Source organism: Nesoenas mayeri, assembly GCF_963082525.1.
Source record: "Nesoenas mayeri genome assembly, chromosome: 8".
NCBI lineage: Eukaryota > Metazoa > Chordata > Aves > Columbiformes > Columbidae > Nesoenas > Nesoenas mayeri.
Genome location: NC_137554.1, coordinates 17,641,536 through 17,667,424, shown reverse-complemented (window position 1 = coordinate 17,667,424; position 25,889 = coordinate 17,641,536). Strand labels below are relative to the sequence as shown.

Genomic DNA, 25,889 nt, shown 5'->3' with positions numbered 1-25,889 from the left:
TTTGCTGGTTTGTACCCATAATATGAGAAGGGGCTGGGCTCAAACTAAAACCAGATGGTATTTCCTCTTTGCTTCAGTAATTAATTGTACCAACTTTCAGTATTAATATTTTTTTTTTTGTGAAACAAAAAAAAATAGGCATTTTATTAATGTGACCCCTGTGTGACACTCATAATATAAAATTTTACAAGCTTTTTAAACATTTGCATCAGAATTTGCTTTTCCAGTAAAAAAGACTTCTACTTCCCTTTCAGCAAAAGCAAATGTTGGACAGCTGATAGAAGCTGGAATTCAAAATCATTAACATTTTTTGCTAACATCACAGCAGCAACTTTGTGAGGGTTTTAAAAGTTGGAGGCAAGCAGTTTCTTTACACTACAGGCTCTGTGCAACTACCTAAAAAAGGATAAAGGAGCCTTATTAGAAAGCTCTGGAGTACTATTCTATCAGTGTTTCAGGTGCATCTACCACATGGATCCCATGACAAGATGGAAACATCACCATATCACTATATCACTATATCACTAGTTTAAGGATGCAAGGTAAGAATAGAAGTAAATACCTTCTAAAGTGTATTAGAAAGACTAAGATTAGCTCTGGGAATACCACAGAGAGCAGTTAAATATAATATTAAACTAGTTGATTAAGTAAATTATCACATTATTCACTTTTTTTTTTTTTTTTTTAGTTACTGGCATAAGGGAAAAATACAGTTCCAAGATGGCTTGGCAAACTGGACAAAGGTGTAATCAATCTCTCAGCTGGTGAAAAACTGTCATGCAGTGGCCAGGATGGGTGTATGGGTACGTAGTTCTAGGAAGACACACTAGCAAGTCTAAGGACTCTGTTGCAGTGTCTGAACTGCATGTTGCTGATTCCACAAGTGCAGGATTCCACTATAAAGGGACTGGAGTTGTTTTTAAATGAAAGCAGAAGACTAACCGCAGTCTTGTAATCAATGTCATCCATTGACCTAAAGAAATCCAGGCTCTTTGCTCCTGAGAGCTTTCCTTGATCTGAACTGTGCGTGCTCAGCGTGTCCAAAATCTCCCCGAGCAAGTCCATTTCCCCTTGATGTTGAGGAGTTATTCCAGTTTCACCAGAATCATCACTATCATAAAAGCAAGCAGAGACTTCTTCACTGTCTTCTGATGACAATCTGAAAACAAAAACTTTTCCATCAGCTAGGAACATAAAAGCCATTTCATTACAGCCACTTCTGAAAGTAAGTGGGAGAATGTGTTCCAAGACTTTTGAAATAGAACATAAACTCAGAATTTCTTTCTATTCAAGAACCTTCCTAAGATGTATAATATCTATGGAGATGCAGTTACCATAACCTGGTTTTCCTGTCTCCTGGCTCTTCCCCAAACACTCTATTATTTCAAGTCACCCTTAATACAACTTCCCAAATCTTCCCCCCAAATTTCAGTTATTCCAAAATTGGTTCCTCTTTTCCCTTGTCTACACCTTATATTTAGGTCAGTTTTGCAACACCTCTTCTGCTGACCTAGTGACATACTTAGTTCTAGTGGCAAGACTCTCATACTACAACTCTCTGTCATAAGACTGGATTTACTGGAGTACTGCCTATCAGCAAGGAGAACTGGTGTTTTTGTCTCTTATTTTCTCTTTCGTTCATTGCAACACCCTTACCTCTGACCCCCATGCTACTGCAGTCTTTCCCTATCTGTCTATCCAGAACGCTACTACAAAGGGTATTTCCATGGCTCACTGTTTTGATAATGTTAATATTGTTTAAACATTACAGTAGCTCCTTCTTCCCTACTGCATCATAGCTTAAGCTACTTGACTTTGCTTTCAAGGTCTTTCCTGGTTCATATCCATATATTCATTATCAAAAATCTCCTGAATTCGATCAGAGAATGCCTCACTGCAGCTTAAGCCTCAACTTATGATTTTCCTTCAATTCACACATAGGAGGACCTTGATATAACACTAACAAGGCAATAATTCTCTTTCAGACCCTTCAGAAAACGTGCCATCATAATGACCACAAGACTTAAAGAAGAGATTAGCTGAGGTCACTGCCTACCATGTTGATGAACATTATTTCACAGCTTTTTATCGAGTCTGTGAAGACTGAGGATTATGCCAAGCTCTTCTTGGCACTATAAATAATAAAAAGATATAATAGTCTGTTCCTTTTTTTATAAGTAGATTTGATCCTAAACTGCTTAACATCATGCAGATCAAGAATCAAGGTAACAGCCTGGACAGGAGAAAAATTAGTCTCTTGAAGTCCACTTTGCCAAATAACACCAGTTAAACTTTCTCCGATACTTTCTCCATACACATGTCCCAACAGGCTTCTTACTTGCTTGTTCTCTCCATTTCATCATCATCGTCTTCATCCAAAGCAAAATCCTGGTTACTGAGATGCTGGTTGAAACGAGTCTGGAAGACAGAAAATTAACATTATTATTTTTGTCTATTTTTTTTTCTATTTCAGCATTACTTATTTGGAGACTAGCTGCACTTTACTCACTAAGACTTCCTGAGCACTTGATGAGGGAAAACACATATTGATAAGTCTTCTAAAGGTTGTTATAAGAGGACATGAAGTCCTCAAGCATCACCAGTTACAGAGCAAAAGAACAATTTTATCTTCATGGCCTATGGAGGGCCTTATTATTTATGCAAAGCCTGGAGTTCCTTATTACTTATACAAAGCCTTGATTAGCAGAAGACTGGCTATTGGAGGAAAAGCATCACTCAAGTCTACTGCCTACCCGTTCTTACAAGTATATCACAAAAACACTGTGGGTTATTACTTTCAGAAATATCTGCCAAGTTTTGGCTGATGTAGTCTACTGTGCATGAAGAAAAACTGACTATTGAAGTAGCAAATACAAGTGAAGTCAGGAATCTCTTTACATAACTATATTGATGTTAGGGTGTTAAACAGAAATGCAGAGTAAGTAGTACAACAGCTCAAAAAGTGTGCACTAAGAACGCCTTTGTGCAGGATAATTTAGTGTACATTACAGTTAACTCACAGTTAGCATATACTCAGAGCATCCCATGGGGAACTTGTGTAGAGTAGCTGTAAATTCACACTCTACCATACTGCGTACTCACTAACCTTTTATATCACCTTATTATTTAGCAAACAGAACAGGCTAAAGACTTCTACAATACTTGAAAAAAAGTCTCTATCTTGACCAGAACATTTAAGTCAGGAATTTCAGTCACTTGTGCTTCACAAATGACTTTCTTAAGGCCTGTGCATCTCTTACACTTGTTTCACATCAAAAACCTGCAAAGATGAACTATGCAGGCAATCAATCCACTGTAAGAGATTCTGATCCTTGGAAAACTGGCCAGAATTTAAAGACATATGGATAGAATTTGTGCAAAGGGAAAACAGTGTCAGCTAACTTTAAAGAAAATCATATGCAAGTAAAAGGAAGTGCTACTGTCCCCATATCATCATGCAGTTCACCAAATGCCTAAACATACAACAACCTTCCCCTGGCGGAGAAGAAATACGGCCTGACTTTCAGACTACAAGGAGCATGGAAAACTTGTGACATGAGGATTTCAGTACATCACCTATTACAGATGTTGTCAGTGTTCTACACATACCAGGATACTCTCTGTAACTTTTTCCCCCCATTATTGTTAGGAATGTCCCAGTGTTCACTCTTTATAGCCTGATAGATTTGTTCTTGTTCAACAAGAGACAATCTAATTAAAGCAGCAAGTTTTGATAACACTTTCTATAGCTCTTCATCCACAAAGAGGAAACATGTGGTTCTTAATGTGTTAATCCAAGTTAACAGTTGATAGAAAACAAAAGAATTATTAGACTGTTAAAAACTCTGAAAGAACCCAAACTAAGCTTCATAATGAGCACAAGAGAGACAAACTACTGATATTTCTAACTCCTACTAGTTTTGTAAGTTCTTTGTGTCATTCCCATCAGTGTTGTAATATCCCTGCTTGTAACTGAAGGGAAGTTAATGACTCTGTCTTAACTGATATTGTTAATTGGTTATCTTATTGATTACTGCCAGAACTACAGCCACTGCTGCTGCTTGAAGTATTTATCTTCACTAGGACAATTAAAATACTTGGTTTCTATAACACCGGAATTCACTACTTCCCCAAGAAAATTCTGCCACAACATTCACCGTATTATAATTAAAGCTCTAACCCTGGAACTGACTCTTGGAGAGCAAAACCCTGTCTCTGTCTCACTTTCTTCGAATTTGCATCAGAATTAGATGCTGCCATCACATTTACTATGACTAATGTAAGGACAAAATTTTGAAGGAAAGTAGATTCTTTCAAAATGCTTAGAAGTTTCAGATAACAAACCCAAATGCAACACTTCCTTTTCTGTAGACAGATTAACTGTTAATGGAATAAAATCCCACAAGATAACACTCACTGATTTGTCAAAATAATAAATAATGTTTCAAAGAGCATAGATGGCAAGTTTCAAAAAAAGAAAATCAAGAAATAAAGAAAAGAAAACAAAAAAAAAGGAAAAAAGTGAAAAGAAAAAAGGAAAAGGAAGAATAGAAAGGTTGTGCATGAGAAATAGGAACTGAATAAAATTAATTAGAATCAGCGAACACTACAAGCATAGCAGTGGCCCCTCAGAGCATCTACAAACAGCGTTATGCAAGGGTGTAGGGGAAAGCAAGAATAACACCATCTAACAGAATATAACAGAACATGTGTTGATAAACTCCCCCCAAACCCAAAACTTACTAGTTCCTGATGGTCAGAATCTCTTTTTGAAATAATATTTTTGTTAGCTTAGGGCTACAAAATTATACAGGAAGACTTTCAAGAACTAAATCAACCAAAACGGGATTTACATCCAAAGACAAAAAAAGCAAAAGGGGAAGGAAAGTATCTGGCTGTAAATAACAACATTCTCCAGAGTTTACGGCTCTGTGAGCTTGCCACGGAGACAACAAGCAACACATGTTTTTGAATAGGTGACTTTCCTCTAGGAGCTGTAATAAAAACGACTGCAAGGGAGGGGTATGCCCAGACTACTTTGCAAAGAAAGAAAAAGAAAGAAAGAAACTCTTAATAAATTCCAAAAGGAGAACCATAAATCGTTTTCAATGCTCCACTAGGCAAAGTGACATAGTATGTGCACCTGCACAAGCTGTCAAAGTCATTTAAGAAGTCCTTCCATTACTGACGTACCCTGCTGTTTGCAGTTATTTAAGCTTTTAATTTCTGTCTTTTCTGCATTTTGAAGTGTGTAACCTTTTTATGAAAAAAGGACAGACTTCTGTTTCCTTCCTGATCAGCATTCTAATAACAACCAGACCATTTAAATTTATTGCCGCAAGAAATGGTATGGTAACACTCCTTTCTTGCTGCACCAGAACTTTATAAAGTCTTAATAGACTGCTGTCATGTTTTTTTCTATAAAATGAAGCAACAAACTTAAATTACTCATTTGTTTGTTTTGCTTCTTCCAACTAGTTCTGCTCACATAATTAATCTACTATTTCACATATCTACTTCATATCAAAACATGAACAAGGATTCTTTTGCTATTTCACATTTTTCTCACCATCAGGCACACTGCATCTCAATAATCCATCTCCCATCCTGCTCAGAACATAAGAGGTTCAACACACTTAAGCACAACGGTCTCTCACTCTCCACAAGCTACTGTTGAACCATCAAGCCTGTGCGTAAAGTACAGCAAAGGAACAACTGTGGCTGGCGTGGGGATATACATCCTTTTTGTATACATCATATGCGTCCTCTTTGGTTTTCATCCCATTTCAAAATCTCATTCTGCCAAATCATGGAATCACAGAATCACAGAATGTCAGGGACTGGAAGGGACCTCGAAAGATCATCTTGTCCAATCCCCCTGCCGGAGCAGGAACACCTAGATGAGGTTACACAGGAAGGCGTCCAGGCTGGCAAATGAAAAGCTCTGCTACCTATACAGCTGCGGTAAATCCTGGTCACTGAAACCAGAAAAAGGTTCTGACTGTATAAACTGGGGTAGAACCGAACAAAGTTATAATAAGTCCTCAAACTGTTCTCTTCTGCTTGCTGGTAGCCACACAAAATGTACTGCTTCGGCATGAAAATGTAGACAAAATACATGAATGCTAAGGGATTTAAATGTAAGATGGTTAAATTCTTGATTGGGCATGAAAGTCAATCTTTGAAATGTCAGCCTTTTATTTAATGCTAGACCTTTCAGAAGCACCGCTTTCCAGAATGAGTGCTTAGTGATCGATACTAAGGCAGGAAGTTCAACACGGCTGCTGCTATTAATTGTCCTCAAAGTGAGAAACAAATAATATTTTGATAAATGGCAGCACATACATAATTTCACATTTACCAGCTACTCAATACATCAACACACATAAAGTTTCAGGAAAGGAAAAATACCTACTATGGTTTAAATCTATGAAGTATTGTTTCCTTTTTCTTAAAAAATTGAAGATTATTCAATCAGTAGGAGAAAGCAAAGTAAATACAAGTCTGATATTATTTATGATTCAGTATTTTATTTTACCTATTCTCCTCTACAACCCAATCACAGATGTAACTGTAGCTTTACCTCCAGTAGGGAAGTACAAGATCTCTCAATCAAACTTTCTAGCTAAGCACAACCTGTTGCTTTCCTTTCCAGTTAAAGACTGCAACCTAAAGCAATGGAAAATGGAATCACAGGAAAAATACTTCATATTAGACTCCATAAGAGCTGAGACTGATGGAGGAAGAGGGAAAGTACAGAGATTTAAAAAAGGCAGTTTCTTAACTTTCTGTTCTTCAATATCCTTCTTTTTCTGGGACATGGTACAACCCACCACAAGCTTAAAGGAGTACTAGATAGAGATGCCAATTAGCTACATGGACACCAGATCAGGATAGATGCAAGCAATAATTCTGGACTAATTTCTGGAAATGATCCCTTCGAAAAATTACTTGTGTGATTTTACTCACAGAAAGCAACACAAGTTAATGACGCCTCATAAAAATAATGCTCTGATATCAGAAAAGTTGTCCTGGACAAAATAGATATTATCCAATATGCCACATTTGCTGTTAATTTTTTTAATTATTATTATAACACATGACTAAGATAATTTAAATGCTATTAAGGTTAAATAAAAACACTCTTCATCCTTCCTTGAATAAAAAGCGTATCTGCTTTAACAAATTTAGACATATAGATGACACATTTGAAAGAACATGAAGTGGTTGGAAACATCCACGGCTGTACACCATGAGACAAAAGTATCATAAATTCTGAGATACTCTTAATTAAAATGATGGGGAAACAGAGATCCACAAAAAGGCAGGTTTGCAGTCACAGAAAGAAATCCTTTTCTGTGACAATAAAAAGCATGCAAGAGCAGGAAATACCCAAAAATCTGTCTAGAGACACAAACAACCAGAAATGGGTACAGAAGAGTCTGGGCACAACACTCTGAGCTGACACATAAGCTGTAACGCAACAAGAAATCTCCACTGACTTCTGCAAAGTTAAAGGGAACATTAATATCCATGCTGAGGTAGGATTTACTGTAAGTAAGGATGATATTTGTTGAGATACTTAGTCACTTATAGCACATTAAAATTATGTTCTGAATTAGTGTGGTGAAAAATTAAACTCTAAGCTTCCCACCTTTTAAGTATGCCGCGCTCCTGAACACAGCTAATACTTGAGAATTCTGTAACACTGCTTTCGATTTTTAAGGATTAATCACGCTTCTGCAAATATTTTTCAGAAATAGTTGTGTTTTTCCCCAAAACAGCAAATACATTTCTGTTTTCTCTGAAGAATCACAGACGGTTTTTCCCTCAGGAAGCCTGCACCAGGTCCTGCCCCTCCACAGCAGAGCCGGCCCCCACGCTGCCCACGGGCAGAGACCATCTCCACACAGCCGCATCTCGCCCGCCCTTCTCCATGGCACACAGGCTATTCTTAGCAAAAATGGCCATTTTCAGCTGACAAACTGTGGCACCACGCCACACATCATCCAAGCTGCAAAGAACATGCCATCCAAAAGCAGCCGGGCTTCCCTCTAATTGGCAACAAGCAGAAGTGTCTTTTAAAACAGGATGTGGAGATTTTCAGTGCTACTTGGAGCAACTAAAGCAAGCAGCTCTTTAAGAAACAAGTATTCTTTATGGAGTTTTTTTTGTGGATGATTTTAAGAATCAGACTCACCAGGTAGAATTTCCATTTACAAAAACTAAGAAATAAAAATATCACTTATCTTCCCTTTTTGATGGTTATTAATGCCCTAGGTTTACTCAATGATTAGAGGGAATGGCAATGATGGAATGGAGGGTTGAGGGGGTCACAGTGGAAGGAGGAGCAAGTTGACAGGGGGACGTGTATCACAAAAGAAAAACTAGTGGCTGTCCATATACGCAAATGCAGAAAAAGGAACATGTTTTTGAGGTACCAGAGAAGTCAAGAGAACTGGAAGTGACTCGGGCGCACAGTGTGTGACTTCAGTGAATCAGAGCAGCCGTAAACCCTGTTCATCTGTCTGAAACAGAGATTACTGGTTAAATTAATCCTTCTGTTAAAATGTGTATCATATTGTTACATCAGTAGAACTACCACATGTTAAAGTCACTGCTGGAAGTGCTGTTTGCAGATCACGTGTGACTTTTTCACAGGAAAACTTACTGCAAACACTGAAGTTAAATGTATGAAGTGGATGTGATGCTAAACACAAATAGGATATAACTCCAGGCTTCAAGATTTAATGGAAAACACCAAATGTCACATAACTTTAGACAGAAAAAAACTAAGCAGCACTGAATTCTGTCCATCAGACCTATGGACAGTAGAAGAGCCTACTTGAGGGAAGCTCTGTATGAAGCATGAAAACAGACTAATCACATTTGCAAGGAAAAAACACTGTCTTAGAAACAGAAATATTGTCTCCAAGCACATTTCTGTCTAAGGCTCCCAACCAGAAGAATTAGCAAGGAGGAGTCCCTCCTCCTGTTTGACACCAGTAGGTGTCTTCTGTTCAATAAAGAAGGTCTTTCTTTACAAGGTGCTGGGGACCATGGATGGCATGTGGGTTTGGGTGGTCCTCACTAATTTTGGACATTTTAGGTCCTAAATTGGACAATAAGCAGCAGGAAGGAGGCACCACCAGGATACTGGCATCATCATGATGCAATCTAGATTCTAGGTGGGCTGAGTTGGTTTTGGCCATGCCCCTCTCTCCACTTTCTGTGGAAAGAGCCAAAGGTAGCGCTGCTGCCAACGTCAGCATTTCAGGGGTGTCTAAAATTAGGTGGGTTGAGTCTGGTCTTCCACATTCAGAGATGCTGAGATCACTGCAGGAAAGGCTTTCCCTGTTTTTTTCTACTTCTGTCTCCTTTTGCCCTCAGGTAAACTTTATTCTTTAATCAAACTTCTTTATTCATTTCTTTTCACTGTTAGCTACAGGATTAGAGAGAGAAAGGTTAGGGAACATACGGTACTAGAGCTGAAGTTTTAGAAATAAGGTTGTGTTCTCCAAACTTTCAAGTCAGAAGGCAAAAGAAACAAGGAAGTTGGGATGCAGGTCCCAAACACTGGCTGACAGCTCCTCTGGCTCCCTGCTTTGCCTAGGTGCAGTCAAAACGTGACCCATGGAAGACAGAAGATATCACTGTTACATTAAGATGTTAATAAATTCTCCTGCTGATAAAATTAATCTGGTTATTTCAATTAAATACTAAGGACAGAAAGCTTCATCCCGTTTTGCAGGTACTTTGTTAAATAGCATTTTTCTTACAGATCCTTCAGTAAAAAGAAACCTTGGTAGACATACCAGCATGGTTCATTTATTTGTAGACGAAAGACATCCAGAAAGGCTGCCTGCTAAAATAGGTGACAATAATAGCCAGAAAAAGCAACTGCAAACTTTTTGCCTGTCTAAATGTCTCTCTCAGTAGGGTAAATCAGAGCTAGATGTGCTAATGACTTTGTCCCGAAAAAAACACAAAAAAACCAAAACCTAACAAGCATTCCACGAAACGCCCACAGGGTAACAACAAATTCCAGAGAGATTTCCTGACTACTACCTTTTTTGGTTTGTTTTTGTTTTTATTTTTAATAGAAGGGTGGTAAGTAAGAGAAAGATTTCTCAGGTGATGTCTACCGCAAAACTCAAAGAACTGCCAGCCACGAAATTTACACTGGCGTACAATGAACGGCAGAACTCTGCTGCGGAGCCTTGGAACAGTCCTACACTTAAAACCATGGTGAGAAGAGATCAGGGTAGAGAAGAGGCAAGAGTTCACACTAATAAAAACATTGAAATGAAAAAAGCTTTATAAACTTATAATATTGTGGGGTTATTTTTCTTTAAATGTGACTAAATTAAAGTCAGCCACTGTTCAGAGGCAGTATCTACTATCTCCTTGTAGGAGGGGAGGTTTGAATTATTTTGTAATTATACCTCTACTTGACAGTGCATATTCCTGAAGATAAAATTATGCATGGTACCTGAAAGCATGTAAATGTTTAAGTTGCACAAAATCCAGATAATCTTTCCAACAAAAACTAAAAAAACCAAAACCAAACACCAAAAAGGAAGTACTGCTTGATTTCTAAGAGGTCTTCTGTTGTAAAAAGTGAGGTTAATAAAAGGCAGAGGCTACATGTGTGCCCGCACTACTTCAGAAAAGTATCGCAGCCACAAGAGGGCACTCTCGTAATCTACAATTTGAATTTTTGCTGCCTGGCTTATTAATTTTTAATTAAAAGGAAATCTGACTGTTTTGCAGAATGAAGAGATCTTATTTGACACCCCAAGACAAAAGATTTTTCTCCAAATTAAAGTAAGCTAACGATATGTACAACATTTTCAAATTGCACCACATTAGCTAAAGAAACAGAATTTACTAATTGACCAAAGCTTACTTCAAAACTATACTTTACAGACACAAAACATGCTTTACATTAAAAACTTGCTGTTACTGTTTATGACAGCTGTCAATTTGCAATATTTTAGTCAATGAGAGTAGAAGATACCTCTGGCTATATAACCAGTATTATCTGTGGATGCTAGGCATACATGTGCTCTCAAGCATATTATCTGAATCCAAATAGAGGTGAAAGCCCTTAATCAGAGTTTTTACATTTCTGAAATTATTGTGGGGTTGTCTATGGGATTTTTATTTTTTTTTTTCTTAAAGGGGCTCAGTCTCCTCACACACAACATGTATGTTCAGCACTGCATTTGCACAATCATTTACTCTCCTCTTTTACGCTTTCAAAAAAACCCCCCAAAAATACTCTTCAGAATAGCCCACTCTCACCACCTTTTTCAGGTTAGGAGGGTAATCAGTTACTGGAAGCCCTTTGTAGCTAGTAATTATGTCATTTATTTTAGTGGCCATTGTAGGGGTACTTATAAATGGGGCACTCCTGAAGGTAAGGTTATTCTGAACACATCTTCCTGCCTGACACTTGCTACCTTTGTTGAACGGAAGCCAAGTATACTTCCTGCAAGCTGAATTAATTGTCTAGTTACTATGATATACTGCAATAAAACTGCAAAAGCTACATTTGTAATATGCTTCAAAAAAAAAAAATTAAAATGGTCATTTTCTTCTCTTCAAGAATACTATGACAAAAGTTTAGTTCAACTTGGCTTTTATTGTCTTATGCAAAAACATTTTTAAAACCTTCTTAGACACTATTAAAATCCTGCAAAGTCATGGAAAGTAGTTCACTCAGTTTCTCCGATATATGAGCATTTAAAGTAGTGCTGATATGCAGGGATTCCTGGTAAATCCACACTTAGAATCCAAATGCCCAAGTTTCCATTACAGTTGCAAGGTAGCGCGTCCCTTAAGGTACAGGTATTACATACATTTCCTTAGAGACAAGGGGGCATTGCTGATTTACTCATTATAAAGTAAGCTGGTAGCTCTTATTTAGTATTCTGCAAATTTTCAGTAATGTTTTATTAGCCACTAAATACATTAGGACTATTGTCATGCTGAAGTGTTTCATTTTTAATTAGCTATCCTATCACCTGGTACAACAGTAAAATTACAAAGATCATATTCATTAAATCAAACATATCTTCCCAGCATTCTATCCAGGCTCATAATAAATGTGTTCTCTTTTTAATTATATATTAATTTGGAACAATTTTATATAGCTCTCACTGCATTTAGGCACCGGCCTAACCAGAACTCTGCATTACCTTGGAGCATATAATCAAACAGAATTAAAATAGAGCATGCCAAACCTGAATGCACAGTAGTCTAATACCTGCACTACCGTATCTCCGCTCACCAATAGTTAAAGGAACTGAGTAATATCATTGGCAAGATACTGCAAACAGGGTGCAGCAATCTCATGTCTGCATTAATGTTTATTTCAAAAAGTTTAGCTGGCAATTTCTTATATCTTCTGCATACTTAATTAACGTAGGAGATAAAACACACCAGAGACAGATATTAGTTCTAGGCATCAAACAGTTAACAACAGCGCACATGCCAAGGTTTTAATAAGGCTTAACAATAAAAAGCTTCAATCCTCCACTTTCACTAGATTTTTTTGTTGTGGTTTTCCCTTGCTTAGGGCAATCCATCTGTTAATGTTGACTTGCAATATAGTTAAGCTTGCACACGTAAAAAAAGCCTAGAAGAGCTAACCTAAGCAAGAGTAAGCTCAAATGAATATTACAGAGAGAGAATAATTCATCTTGGGCAAAGATTGTGTGTGTGTGTGCACACGCGTACACACCGGCACATGAGTGTGCTCCTGTTACTACTTTTTTCTTTTTGTTTTAGGAAAGATTTTCAAAATGCAAATAATAGGAGAGCAAGCTGATCACTACAGTTTGCAATAACACGTTTAATTATTTATCCTCCGATTAGTTTTTGACAGCTATTTTACATGCTATAATTCGTTTTGATTTATTGTTAATTTTTTTAAAGTCTATTGCTGATCTGGCAAAAAAAAAAATATAATAAAACCACCATGACAGCAGTGATAAAGCTTAGTAAATATTCACTGTTAAAAGCAGCTCTGCACTGTGACCAGCGCTGATATTCTCCCTGGGCCAAACTGGCCTTGTTTTCAATAAAACCAGAGAAGTATCCTCTCCCCTGAGCCCTGTTAGGCTGAGGCTGCAGTTGGAACTGTCATCTTCACACAAAAGCAAAGGGGTTGGGTTTTACAAATGCAAAGCCTAATTGGGAGATCTTCATGGCTGTACTCTTGACATTTATTAAAGCCTCATCAACAAAACAGGAAATAACCGTACTAATTAGCAGGCCCACATACAAAATACTATTTGTTGGGGTAAAGGCAGATTCACTTCCTATTGTAAAGGAAACATCCTCCCAGACCCCAAAAGCCTGTTATGAACCAATTATTAAAATGATCTTTTATAGTGATGCAAACTTTCATATCATATGTAATGTTTTGAAATAAATGTTTTACAGCATCTCAGGTAACTATTAGTTACTATGTATGGTTAACTGTTTCCAAGACGTGACGAATTAAAATCTCAATGCATGCATCTAACATGATGTAAATATAACACCAAATTCATTATACTTAAAAGATTTTAAATGTTTCAGTATGGAAGAGATAGTAATGAAGTGCAGAGGTGCCTCTTGTTTGCAAGCAAAATCACCATCATCATTCTCTTTTGTTTGTTTTTTGTTTAGGATTTGGGGGGATATTCAAATATACTGATATTGCGAATTAATCAATACGCGGTCCTTACTTCAAATATACATCAAAGTGCATGAACTGCACGTTAGCACTATGCTTATACTGCTATAGGCACTCACAGGCACCATTTTAGAAATCTGGATGGAAAGGCTCATTTGCAGGATAAAGAGTTAAAGAAAAAAAGGATTAAACCTGACAATAGCAATCTGTGAAATTCACTTCTTTTAAATGGCAGATTCAGTAGTAGATCTCATACACATGCACTTGTGAATAAAAATGCATATTTTTATTTGGACGTAAAGTTTAAAATCACCAATTATTCATAAAGAACTTGTATTTATGTTACCTTATTCAAATACTTGCCAAGAACAAAAATAAAAACAAGAGTAGCAACGTTAGACTATTATTTTCTACAAATATTCTGGTTTGATTTCTTTTGTAGAGGAGGAAAAAGTGGGAACTGTGAGAGGTGAAGGAAACTGTGGGGTTCTTAGGGAGCGATCACCATTTGCTCCTTATGCCCATGGGGCTCCCATGGCACTGGGGACAAGAGCTGGGGAGAAGACAAGGGACCTGCAGTTTTCAGTGAGGCAAAAACGTGGGGCTTTTATTCACCATCTTCGTTAGCAAACAAACCCTGTATTCATAGATTTGGATGCATGTGTGTGTATACATACATAAACATGCACGTGCAAAACCATGGACCGACAGGCACTCCCCCTGCCCTGTTTGCAAAACTGAAAGATGACTGGTGGAAACAGCCGTAATGATATTAAAGGATTTTGCAGTACATGGCTGTATGGACACAAGAACACAGAAGCTAAATTGTTCTGCCCATGGGCCTTCAAAAGAAATGTTTAATTGTGCCAAGGTCAACTATATTCCTTTGTATCCTTACACTCCTGTATCTAGCAGTAGGCAGCACTATCATCTCAGTACAGTACAGCAGATTTCTTTAATAAAAGCAGTCTATAAAAATTCACTGTCTACAAGAGTAGATTCGTGTTATGTATTTACATAGATACATATAATTGTAGATTCACCTACACTAATCTGTGAATGTTTGGCTTATAAAGCATTAAAAGCTTTTAGTACCTCACATTATCAAGTTATTTTGGTGCTGTATATTAAAATGAGAGTTATCTATTAGAAACTAATATTTTAAGAAGCATTCATCTTATTATCCTTAGAGGTGTATATTCATACATTTAGAATTGTCTACCTTCTCTTCTGATACTCAGTGAAGAAAATCTACTGTATACAAGCTCCTGAAAGAATGCAGGCACCACAGCTGTCTGTATATAAAACTATACTGAAGGCACACAGTTTATATCATTGGCTTTGTGAGATCACGAAAACATGTACAAAGTAAAATCTGCCAAAATAATTAAAGAAGAAAGTCTTCATATTATTTATAAACCTATTAAGAGTAATGACTTAATACTAATATACCATTTCAGCATTATTTAGCAATAATTTGCATCTGTTCTATGTGAAATTTTACAAACTTTATATTTATTACAGATAACTAATTCAAAATCAAATTGATTAAATTGACAATTCAGATTTTTTTACCGCAATATCTAAAGTAAAAAACTGAATGCTGTTAGATCAGTTGGACTGAATTTGCATACTTAATTCTCATATGAGTAAAAATCCCAGAAACAAACTGTTACAAAAACTATTTTATTGTTATCTTTGAAAAAAAACCTGTCAAAATGAATCCACAGACATTAAAACACTGGTGAAAGTTGAGACACAACACCTGTTACTTCAAATGAAAACTAGAAAGTATTGGAGAATAAAAGGACAAGAGATTGGCACTGTATTAACTCCCTGACTTATTAATAATATAAATCATAGCTATCTGAGCAAGGTTAAAGGCCATATGCTTGCCAAATACATTCATTAGAAATACAAAATTATTGCGCCTCACTACAAAAACCTAAAAAGATAGCTTAACACAGACCTGTGAATAAACCAGAGTGTATTTGCTGTGAGAAGGCTTTATCAAAAATACCGTTTAAGAATTAAATCTCAGATCCATACTTATAAATCCCCTGGTTTTTTCCCTCTCAACAGGGATGAAATACAAGTAGCATTTTTCCTCCATTCAAACAGTATAGCAGCATTTCTAGAAATGCAGCCTTTTAATCACGCTATTTAAACACAGACAGTAAAACAATCTTCATCAGATTCACTGATGAGTTGCTCTAAGTGGTAAACAATTTGTGTCATATGTATGTGAATAAGAACACAAGTTTCAGGTGCCTTACCTGTGCCAGTCTTCGTTTTTCTGAGTTTGCTCTTTTCTCATAATGCAACATGTAGACAGGAGCAATCTGTCCTCGACCAGCGCTGCAAGTTCCACATTCTTCCTCACTCTCCTACGCAACAAAACAGACTCAAATTCCTTTATTTATAATCATTATCTGCAAACGTACCCTCCATATTATGCATGCAGAATGCATTCAAAATTATCTTGCCACAATCTATTACTGTCATGAAAATACCATCTGTAGTAAGAAAAACAAATTTAGCTTTTAAAGAAGCTGAATTATCAACATTGTCCTTTAAGAGATGAATTGTTCAAATGTCTAGGAAATATTTTTGAGTTTTTTTAAGTTTTCTTAAAATTTCATAAAATATATCTAAAAAATGATTCCTTCTCCGTACAGAAAATCTGAAGTGGAAACAAAATTTTCAATGGGAAAAGCAGCTGCAAAATACCTAAAACATCTTTTCTGCTATTTCTGCAATGCTGCTTTTGCAAAATGAAACTCTGTCTTCATTTTTAAACATTGCCATTGTTCACATATCTTATGAAACCAGAAAGGACAACTACACCTTCTGAAACACATTATACTGTAAGACTCTCCCATCTCAAATTCTCAGCTTGAAGCAAAGGCTTCGATTGTGATATCAAAGCAATCAACTTTATGAAAACATACATCCTGTTAATGTACCTTTGAAGACCTCTGTTGTTTTATGATAAAATATGCAAACAATAAAGAGATTATTCAGTGGATGCATAGAATGACAGATAGTTGCCAGAGGGCTCGTTATGAAAAATCTATTGTTGAACAAAAGGCTAAGCATATTTCAAAAGTCACTAAAAACACAAAGCTCATGTGATTTGTAAAGTATAAGCATCAAACTGATACAGGAAGCAATGTAGGAAAGTAAAAAGTGTACTACGTACCTTGTGTTTTAACTTACTCTTCACTTCTCTTATTCCTTGCCTTGCCTGATTTTTTGCCTAGAAAAATAAAAGGACTTAAGTAGATCTGCGAGACATTGGCTGTAATCATGGAACATGCTTCATGATGCCATTCTTTACCTTTTTTTTTTAAACACCTGGTGATATATAGAAAGGCAATAACCTTTATCACAGATTTCATACATGTACTGTCAGTATATTTTATGTATTCATACTTTGCTTGTATATTTAAGAATTTTTTTCACTACATGCATGGCAATGCTGTGAAAACATACATAATCAAAAATTCTCCAGTATTACTAAGGACCAGCTAAAAACAGTCATATATATCACTCCTTTATTTGAAATGGCCCTTTAAATTTGAAAGGGTATTTTAGCAGTAAGGCATGTTGGAAAAATGTTCAGATTTTCAAGATGACTGCTACAGTGTTCCAGTCTGGCAACTTGCAGGACAACATCAATCTTAAGAGAAATGAAGTGATTTCATATGCAGATGGAGATTTTGCCCAGTGTTGCTGAACAGTGTCGTGCTGCTATTTAGGGGAGAATTCTGTGTGTATTAAAATAGGCAGCCAAGGATCACTGTTGCATAGAAAACAGCCAAGAATGTTCCTCAATAGAGAAATGAATTATCAATACAGAATAGCATATATTTATGCTAAAAAACATTAAAAAGAGAGGTGGGGGAGGGGAAGTAGAAGAAAAGATGGGTAAAGACTACACCAAAAACCCTAACCCTAATAGAAGAAAAGGTATCTTTCTCATATGAATACAGGAAAAAACAGGGAAGTTTTCAAGGTTGTCTTGAAAATACGACTTTTAAAATGTATTCAAGGGCATATATATGTGAAAACCATCTATTTTTCTATGGCTTTCTGTACATGGAAATTCAGAAAAAGAAAACCATTTTCTTGAATCAAGAGGTCAGAAGAGTCTTTTTGATCCTTAAATCACACATCTATAAGCTCAATAACAGCACAATGGGGTGCCATGTAGCAGATGCGAACCTGAGAGCCACTTTAAACTTTCCAGACCATGCTCAGAGCATTTGAATTTTGGAATGCTTTGTTCTAACTCTGAGGGATGGTACCAAGCACGTAACTCAAGGCTACCAACCAGTTATCTAGCAATTAAGAAATTCATATTTCATTTCTCTAGTTGTAAGCTCCGTAAAGGGCAAGAGCATATGACATTAAACGGGGTATAAATATGAATACCTTATACACACATATCATCAGAAAATTTACCAGTGTTTCCTGGCATACGCAGAAGTTCACTTTGAAGAACCTTTATTATCAAGGACATAATTATAAAAATGGAAGCCTGGGAGAAGATCATGTAACCACAGTCTAAGCTAGCACAAACTGAAAAAGAATAATTTGCAGATAACCTGTTAATGAACCATTTTTTAAATTATAAATGAGTCCATGAATATGAAATATATTTAATTTATTTACCTATTTCTCTCCACAACAGCTGTGTTTTTCAATTGATGTAAGATGAAAAATTCTGTTTGAAAACTTTACTTAAAATACACTAGCTTAGACTGATGTACTGATTTATTCAGGACTGCTTATTATGCTTCCAACTAGTGAAACACTTGGAAAAGCAAAAAGGAAGCCTGAAGTATTTTACCATATATTAAAAATGTGACCTTAAAATACTTCCCACTTCATTTTACGGTATTGCTGTTACTCCATGCTGCATAATACTGCATAATTTCACATGCTTTACTGGCTAGACAGTCTTTGAAAACAACATCTTTTAAGCTCAGAAGTATAAGCATTAAATCCAGTTAAACATGAGTATTCTAGTATCATCTTTAAAAGAGCAGATGATAGAAAAGACTTGCTGGACAGATTAGTGATGCTTTATCATATCTTTTCAACAGTGTAGCACTTGGTGCCCAAGTGAAATTGCATCTGTGTGAGCCAGGACTCCATTTGTCCAGCACAAACTTTAACTCTTCCGAATAGAGAGCTCTACATCACGTTAACACTATGTACTATATAACTATAAGCTATAACACTATATTTATATTACATATAAATGTAACACTTACAAAAAGTTTTACGCTCATTAATTTTGCAATGCCTGTGTTGTGATATGGGACCTTAGTGCAAATGAGAATTTCCATTTTCATATTATAATCATGCCGTCACCACATTAGGAAGAGTTTATAGACGTGTATCAAATATCTAAATTATATGCAAATATGTTTATAGGATGTATTATAATTGAAACAAAAAGAGCACACTGATGTTTTGAAAGTGTCTATCGTTACACACAAGCTATCTGGAAGTCTCTGTATCAACTCTAAATTCTAGTGTTAGACAAGAAAACAAAGCTAAAACCATTCTATGCTTTTCTACAATACATTTATAAAATACTTAGGTTTTTAGGTATTCAGGAAATATAAGAGGCTATAGGAAGTTGTGGCATTTTTATGTATTATTTATTTGAAATAGATGATCTTACAAATTTATATGCTGTTTTCACAGCCGGAGTGGCTTTGGTCATTGCTGTGTTGATCAGTGCACCGCCTTTCTGAAATATACAAAAAACATTTTCAGTAACATTTCAATGTAAGTCAAACCTTAAGACAACAGCAAGGAAAAATAAACAGCGTGCTGTAAAAAATAATCTTCCTTTTAAGTCAGTAAGAATAACCACAGCTGTGTTTCCTCTCAACCTGCTGTCTGCAGCTACACAAGGGTTACAGGACATCACTATCGCAGCTGACACATTTATCAATGCATTCTAACAGAATGATGTCTTTTCATTCTTCATTCATTGTTACTATTTCAAAATAGATTCTGAAGTTATGGTTATTTTTCATGTGTTCCTATCATATTTATTATGCAACTTAAAAATACTTTGACCTGACAGCAAGAACCATCTCGTTTAATCACACAAGGACTCTCTTAATCTAAAATAATATATTTTACTAATCTGGCAGAATAACAAGGTTATACCAAAGGTCTCTTCTGCTAGCCAAACTGCACAAATCCATATTAAGGAAATTGCTATCTACGAGAAGTGATAAACTTCATATCAAATTGTACTGTCACACCTAATTCACAGTTATGGAATGTAACGTGATACAGAAAGCAGTGAAGTCCATGACTATACAGACAGAAAAACCCTGTGCATTTTGGCATTTGTTTTGTGCGTGGGATTTTTTTTTAAATCTTCAAGAAAAAAAAAATATACATATTGCATATACCATAGACATCTTCTTTATTATAGAATAAATATTTTCCTTGCAAATGTGTGAACTTTCACCATTTCATACATGTAAAGAAAAGGACAAAGATTTAAACAACAGGATGGCCAGTATAATTACTTAACCAGGCTTATACCTTCACTGTATTCATCCACTGCTGATAAGATCTTGAATTTCCTGAAAGAAAAACATAAAATGAAATAAAATCAACATACATTCAACATTTAAAACGTTTCAATCCTCCTCACAGCCTGCATAAAAAATTCCCTTAGAAGATCGTTCATTAATTTCATTCTTCCCAGATACACAAGGAACCTGAAGACAAGAATATGTGTACAATAAGAAAAACAGACAAACAAACAAATACCCAGGTCTCTCTCATTTCATGTTTTCTGTTTTCTTTATAAAACTATTTCTTTTTACCACACTGAGTTTTTTTGAGGATAGACTAAAACTACAATAGGTAACATATTGCTTAAAAGTCTATAAATAAAAACACCAACTCAAAATAAAGAATGATATATAATGAACTCTATTCAAGCATAATGATCCCACTGGGCAGACTTTCTAGTAAAAAATGGCATGGATTGCAGATGGTACCATCCCAAGGAAAAAGAACAAGAGAAAAGTCTAAGGATTATGGCACATCTATATACCCCTGTGACGGAAAAAATAATTTTAAATTATTAATTGTGTCTACTTTCTTTCACAAAGGAAAACCTCTAAAAGGCAAGTGAGAGCTACTCGCTTCTGTAGGACTACTGAGGACCATCATGTCCCTAAGCTGGCCATGAAGGACAGGGTTAAATTCAACCAAGCACTTGCTGAAGGAATGAGTGCTATTCCCAAAAGTGTTTCAGCTGAACACCAAATATTGGGTCCCCACTTCCTGAGAAAGTTTGAGACACATCTGTCACCTGAATGCTCTGGTACTGTGAGCTGCTTCTAACCCCAGACCAGACACTTGTGTTGACAAGAATGCTGAAGATTCAAACAGAGAGTTAATCCATTTTGAAAGGATCATACTGATACAGCCTTGACGTTACAGCCTTTTAACGGGAGTTCTCAAAACTTCTTAAGCTTTGCAATAATCAGTCAATTAGGCCTGGTGGAAAGACAAAGCAGTCTCCTAGAACACGCTGAAAATGAGCTGGCTCACTGTAAAAGGTATTCCTAAACTTCTCAATGAGGTGCAAGAACGGAGCTGTTGATACTCAGATCAGGCACTTTCACCCATTCCATGAGCTTGTTTACAAGCAATTTTGATACAGCCCAGCTCTCGGGAATAATGACACAAGTCAAAGCAATGCTTGCTTAGAAAGGAGAGAACCTGATGATCGTTATGGTCCTATTGCCAGTAAGAACATCAAAGAGCAACCTAAAGCAAAAATGACTAATTTTTTACTTCTTCATTCTGGCTCCCTGGAAGTGCTAGAGAAAGTAACATGCAAATAACATGTAGTAAGGTGAAATTTAACCATGCTGGTATGTCAATGAAATTTCAATGAACCACATGTACTTTCTCTAACATGACATTTCATAACTTCAAATTCTTATCAAAAATATTAATTTATCATCTGGCTTGTGCTGTCCTTATCAGGGACTTCTTCCCCACCTCAGCTTTCTCTGTCTCAGCCTGTGACTTCAGCAGTTACCAGAGACAGTAAATGAGATCACAGAAAATCACCAAAAAGTTTAACTGTCTTATAGTTGTTAAGCGCACAGTCAAACTGTAATGAAGATGGCTGACAAATTTCTTTTCACATACAGTCACAAGGAAATGAGTTTTAGAACATTTTAGTGAGGAAAAAAAAAAGAAAAAAAAAAATCTACATTTTATTCTCCGATTTCCAGATGAATTTTTGTGCTGTTTTAGTTATGCTCACATACGTGGAAAAATGCAAATTAAAAAAGAGATTACTTAAATAAATATTTCCCATTTGATTCAGTAATATCTAAATTATACTCTCTATAGCTAAGAATATGTTCACCTGTCCTTTTAACAGCTTGTAGCTTACATAAACTTTCTGTGACTTTTCTGAAAGCTGCGTTTCACCCGTTTTTTAAAAACCTTGGGCTTCCTGATAAAGTTGATGGGAGTTAACTCTGCAAAGGAGATCATAGTTCTACCCCATTAGCATCACCAAATGTCACCTTCAATTGCATACATATTGCTAGCCCTGCACTTCATAACGATAATGAGACAGCAGTTATGTAAATACTGAATAAGTGCCCTGAGCAATTTGTCCACAACCTGGCAATACACAGCTTGTCTGACTTGAAAAGCAGGTAGGCAGGGCCAGCCGAGCATCCCCTCCTGCGCAGCGCCAGGTGAGACTGCACAGCCCAGAAAGCAGCTTCATCCACCTTCTGGTGCAGTGTTACAGCAGCCAGCAAACAAACTCTGAATTCTCACACCACCTAGCTGAAGACTGGATGCTCAGTGCCTAAAATCTGTTTACAGAGCAGCATAAGTTACCCCATAAAGGTAGAAGATATCTAAATCTCTGTATAAGTAACCACACTTTAATCGATTAAAAAAAATTACGTGCTAGATCATAACAGAAGACACAGAGAGGCAGGAGAAGGCAGTGAAAATCTTGAACAAAAGGATTTATGTACTCTGAGCATAAAAATGGTATTTTACAGAAGGTGAAGATTGCTCTGCATGACTTGATGATTTCTCCATGGGGGCCAAATCCTTTCCCCTGTAAATGTGCCCATTTCAGGGCAGTCTTGCAGAGGAAGATGGTCTAAAGCTGCCACATGCAACTCAGTGGATTTGTTCAAATCACGTAACCTCCATTTACTGAGGAAGCTTCTGCAATACATAAAACAGCATTTGTGCTGTCATGCACATTTTGAGCCAATATTTTGATAGCAAATATGATACCTCAAATAACAATACAGCTGCAATAAACGTCTAACAGGACAGTAATCAATAATCCTGTAATATTCAGCAATGGATTCAGCACACGCTCTTCTATATGGGTTAACTTTTTAAGCTAGATAATGTGAAGTGTTACAACACTTGTCAGCGAACACAGCTGAGGAAAACAACACAAGGACTAATATTCTTATTTATGAAGAAGGTAAACTTCCACTGTTCTTTATGAGATTATAGAAAAACATTAAATATTTCCCCCTTTTTTTAGAGTAACATGGTTGCTGGAGAAAACAAATTTCTTCAAAAATTCAGGAAATTACTCTGATTTCTTTACTGCAGAAATAATTAGATGTGAAAAAAGATGTGTTTATGGAAAACATAACTATCTAGAAAAAGTTCTGCAGCACAAATCTGAACATTGCTTTACATACAATTTATCATGTTATGTAAACGTGCAGTTGAAAATGTAAATAATAGTCATATTTCATCATATATTGAAATCTAAGTATTATTTTACTGGATTTAAACAACATGTCTTCACCTAATATAATGACATAACTAGATGCATAATAGTATGTGTCCCACCAGTGATTTGTTGAAGGCTAAAACCTTTCCAAGAATGAAGGGATACAATGACGCAGTAATAAGATTAATAAGTTCTATAATTTACAGGATGTCCTCAGAACATCATCATGTTGAACAGCTCCCAAAGAAGCATCATCAGTGAGTTCACCTAAATTAATGCTGTACCTCCACAAAAGCCTCCTGCTGTGATTTCTTCTTCAAAAGCATCAGAGAATCCTCTTCCTGCATTTAATTTTGATAGCCGACCATCAATAAACTGAAAAAAAAAGGTCACACTTTGTTGGCCCCTCTATTGCTAAACAGTGTTACAGTTTTCCATGTGTACATTATATAATGGAATATGGATATTCAAGACAACATATGGCTTATGGATTACATATTGCTTTTAGACAGATTTTGCAAGAGCGGTTGCAACTATGAGCAGCAGCAATATTGGAGTATTTTGTATGTATCAAGTAAATTATATACCTTATGCAAAATTTACAAACAGATTTGGAAAATGTTATAGTCAGTGAAATTTCACATAATTTTGTTCACAAATATTTTAAATGGCTTTCAAGCTTTTCTTTGCTTTTCTAATGGCATGAAAATACATAATTTCCTTACAAATGGTAACTTCGATTTGCAGTCATAATCAAATAAAGATCATTGAGACACTTCCTGATGTTCTGTCTTGAAATCCTGAGTTTACTTCACATCATCAACAACAGAACACAAACAAACCTCCCCGTGGTATCCCTTTCTGGGTATGAACCAAGGCAGAACTTGTGCATAGAAAGTACCTTTAGAACAACTGGAAATACTTTACCACATTCAGTTCAAAGAAAAGACAGTCTATGATGTCTGCTTGAAAGCCACTGAAAGTGTACATGTTTTACGTGACTCTGTAAGGACAGTGTGCGGAAGGGAAATTGTAGCAAACCCATCCACACAGAAACAACAGAGGGAAGCTGCGGGTTGTTGGTGGTGGCAGGCTGGATTTGACTGGCAGCATGCACACTGCTTTGAAGGACATGTCATTCAAATGCATGGGAGCGTGATGGGTGAAGTCCCCAAATAAAGTGAGGTACAATGCCAAGGCAGACCCCCCAAGAGCGTCTTGACCTGACTGAGCACAGCTCAGGGTTGACACCACTTTATTTTCAAGTTCCAACATGTTTGCCCTTTCCTTTTCTTGACCACTAACGTTAGTTGCAGCTACAGATGGACATTACAATAGCTATCCTTGTGCAGGGTTACAGCAGCACAAGCACATGGATTTGCATCCACATATAAGTGCATATAGAAATACTGAAATGATCCAAACATATAAAAAAATATTGGCGACAATTAATGATTAAACCTTTCAGAAGGAATGAATACATTCCTTTCAAGAATTAATAGGCTTCAAAGAAGTACAATGAACACATTCTTAAAGGTCTAAGAAGCAATCCCTCCCTTTCTGTTTTGAAGAAGCTAACTCAAGTCGGAGAGATAAAGTGAGAAAGCACTTTTCCAATTATACACAGTTCATCTTCTAACAAGAATTATGAGTCACTGGTACTAAACAGCACATAGGAACTAACCAAGATTAATTATTTGGCTATATCATATTTTACCACAGATTATCCAAACAGTGTCAGTGACAATCTGATGCTTGTCAATGAACAGACTAGTGACATGAAACAAATTATTTTCTCAAAGTACAAGAATTCTGGCAGCAAGAATAAGGCAAGCAGAAGGATAACCAATTCTTTTTCTTTCTTGCCTAAATTCCTTCTTATTTTTTCATTTTACTTCAAGTTGGCTGTTTTCCAAATAGGCTGGTTCATGGTCAGACCACTATGGGATCACTGGATTATTTCACAGTAAGAAAAAGAGATAAGAGCATCTTTAGCTACTGCTATTGAACCACGCCCCCCCCCCCTGCCCCCACACACACACACAACATCCCCCTCCTATCGCCAGCCTTTGAACTGTAAGACATTATCTCTTTACGGAAAGTTATGAATTCATTCCATACTATAAACTAACGTAAGATTTATAGACATACTCATCATTTGGTAAAATCCTATCAACAGAAGGCTGAGACACTGATTGAATTTTAGTTTATAGAGGACCATTCCAACTGAGTATTTAATGTAAATACTGACAAACAGAACTGCTAGCAAAAAGATATTGGAGACATTATTTAAAGGAAATGATATGAGGTAGTAGAGGCAGTAGCAGTTATTACTTTTGAGCAATTTACTGTTAATGGATGCACTTCAATTACTACGTGAAAAGAATAGCACGTGGAATCACA

The 25,889-nt window shown here is 36.3% G+C and overlaps 1 protein-coding gene across 2 annotated transcripts in view; it reads right to left on the bottom strand.

The window, feature by feature from the left end:
- Nucleotides 1-25,889, bottom strand: part of DENND1B (DENN domain containing 1B) — a gene marked incomplete at its 3' end in the record, with an annotated part of 148,173 nt that overhangs the window by 821 nt on the left and 121,463 nt on the right. For both annotated transcript variants that reach the window (XM_080349120.1, XM_080349121.1), the window contains 7 exons: nt 23,771-23,861; nt 20,270-20,310; nt 19,386-19,454; nt 16,890-16,946; nt 15,964-16,074; nt 2,339-2,418; nt 943-1,159 (listed from right to left, as the gene is read on the bottom strand). In XM_080349120.1, coding sequence (XP_080205246.1) covers nt 943-1,159; nt 2,339-2,418; nt 15,964-16,074; nt 16,890-16,946; nt 19,386-19,454; nt 20,270-20,310; nt 23,771-23,861 — 666 coding nt within the window. The remainder of the gene's footprint in view (nt 1-942; nt 1,160-2,338; nt 2,419-15,963; nt 16,075-16,889; nt 16,947-19,385; nt 19,455-20,269; nt 20,311-23,770; nt 23,862-25,889) is intronic.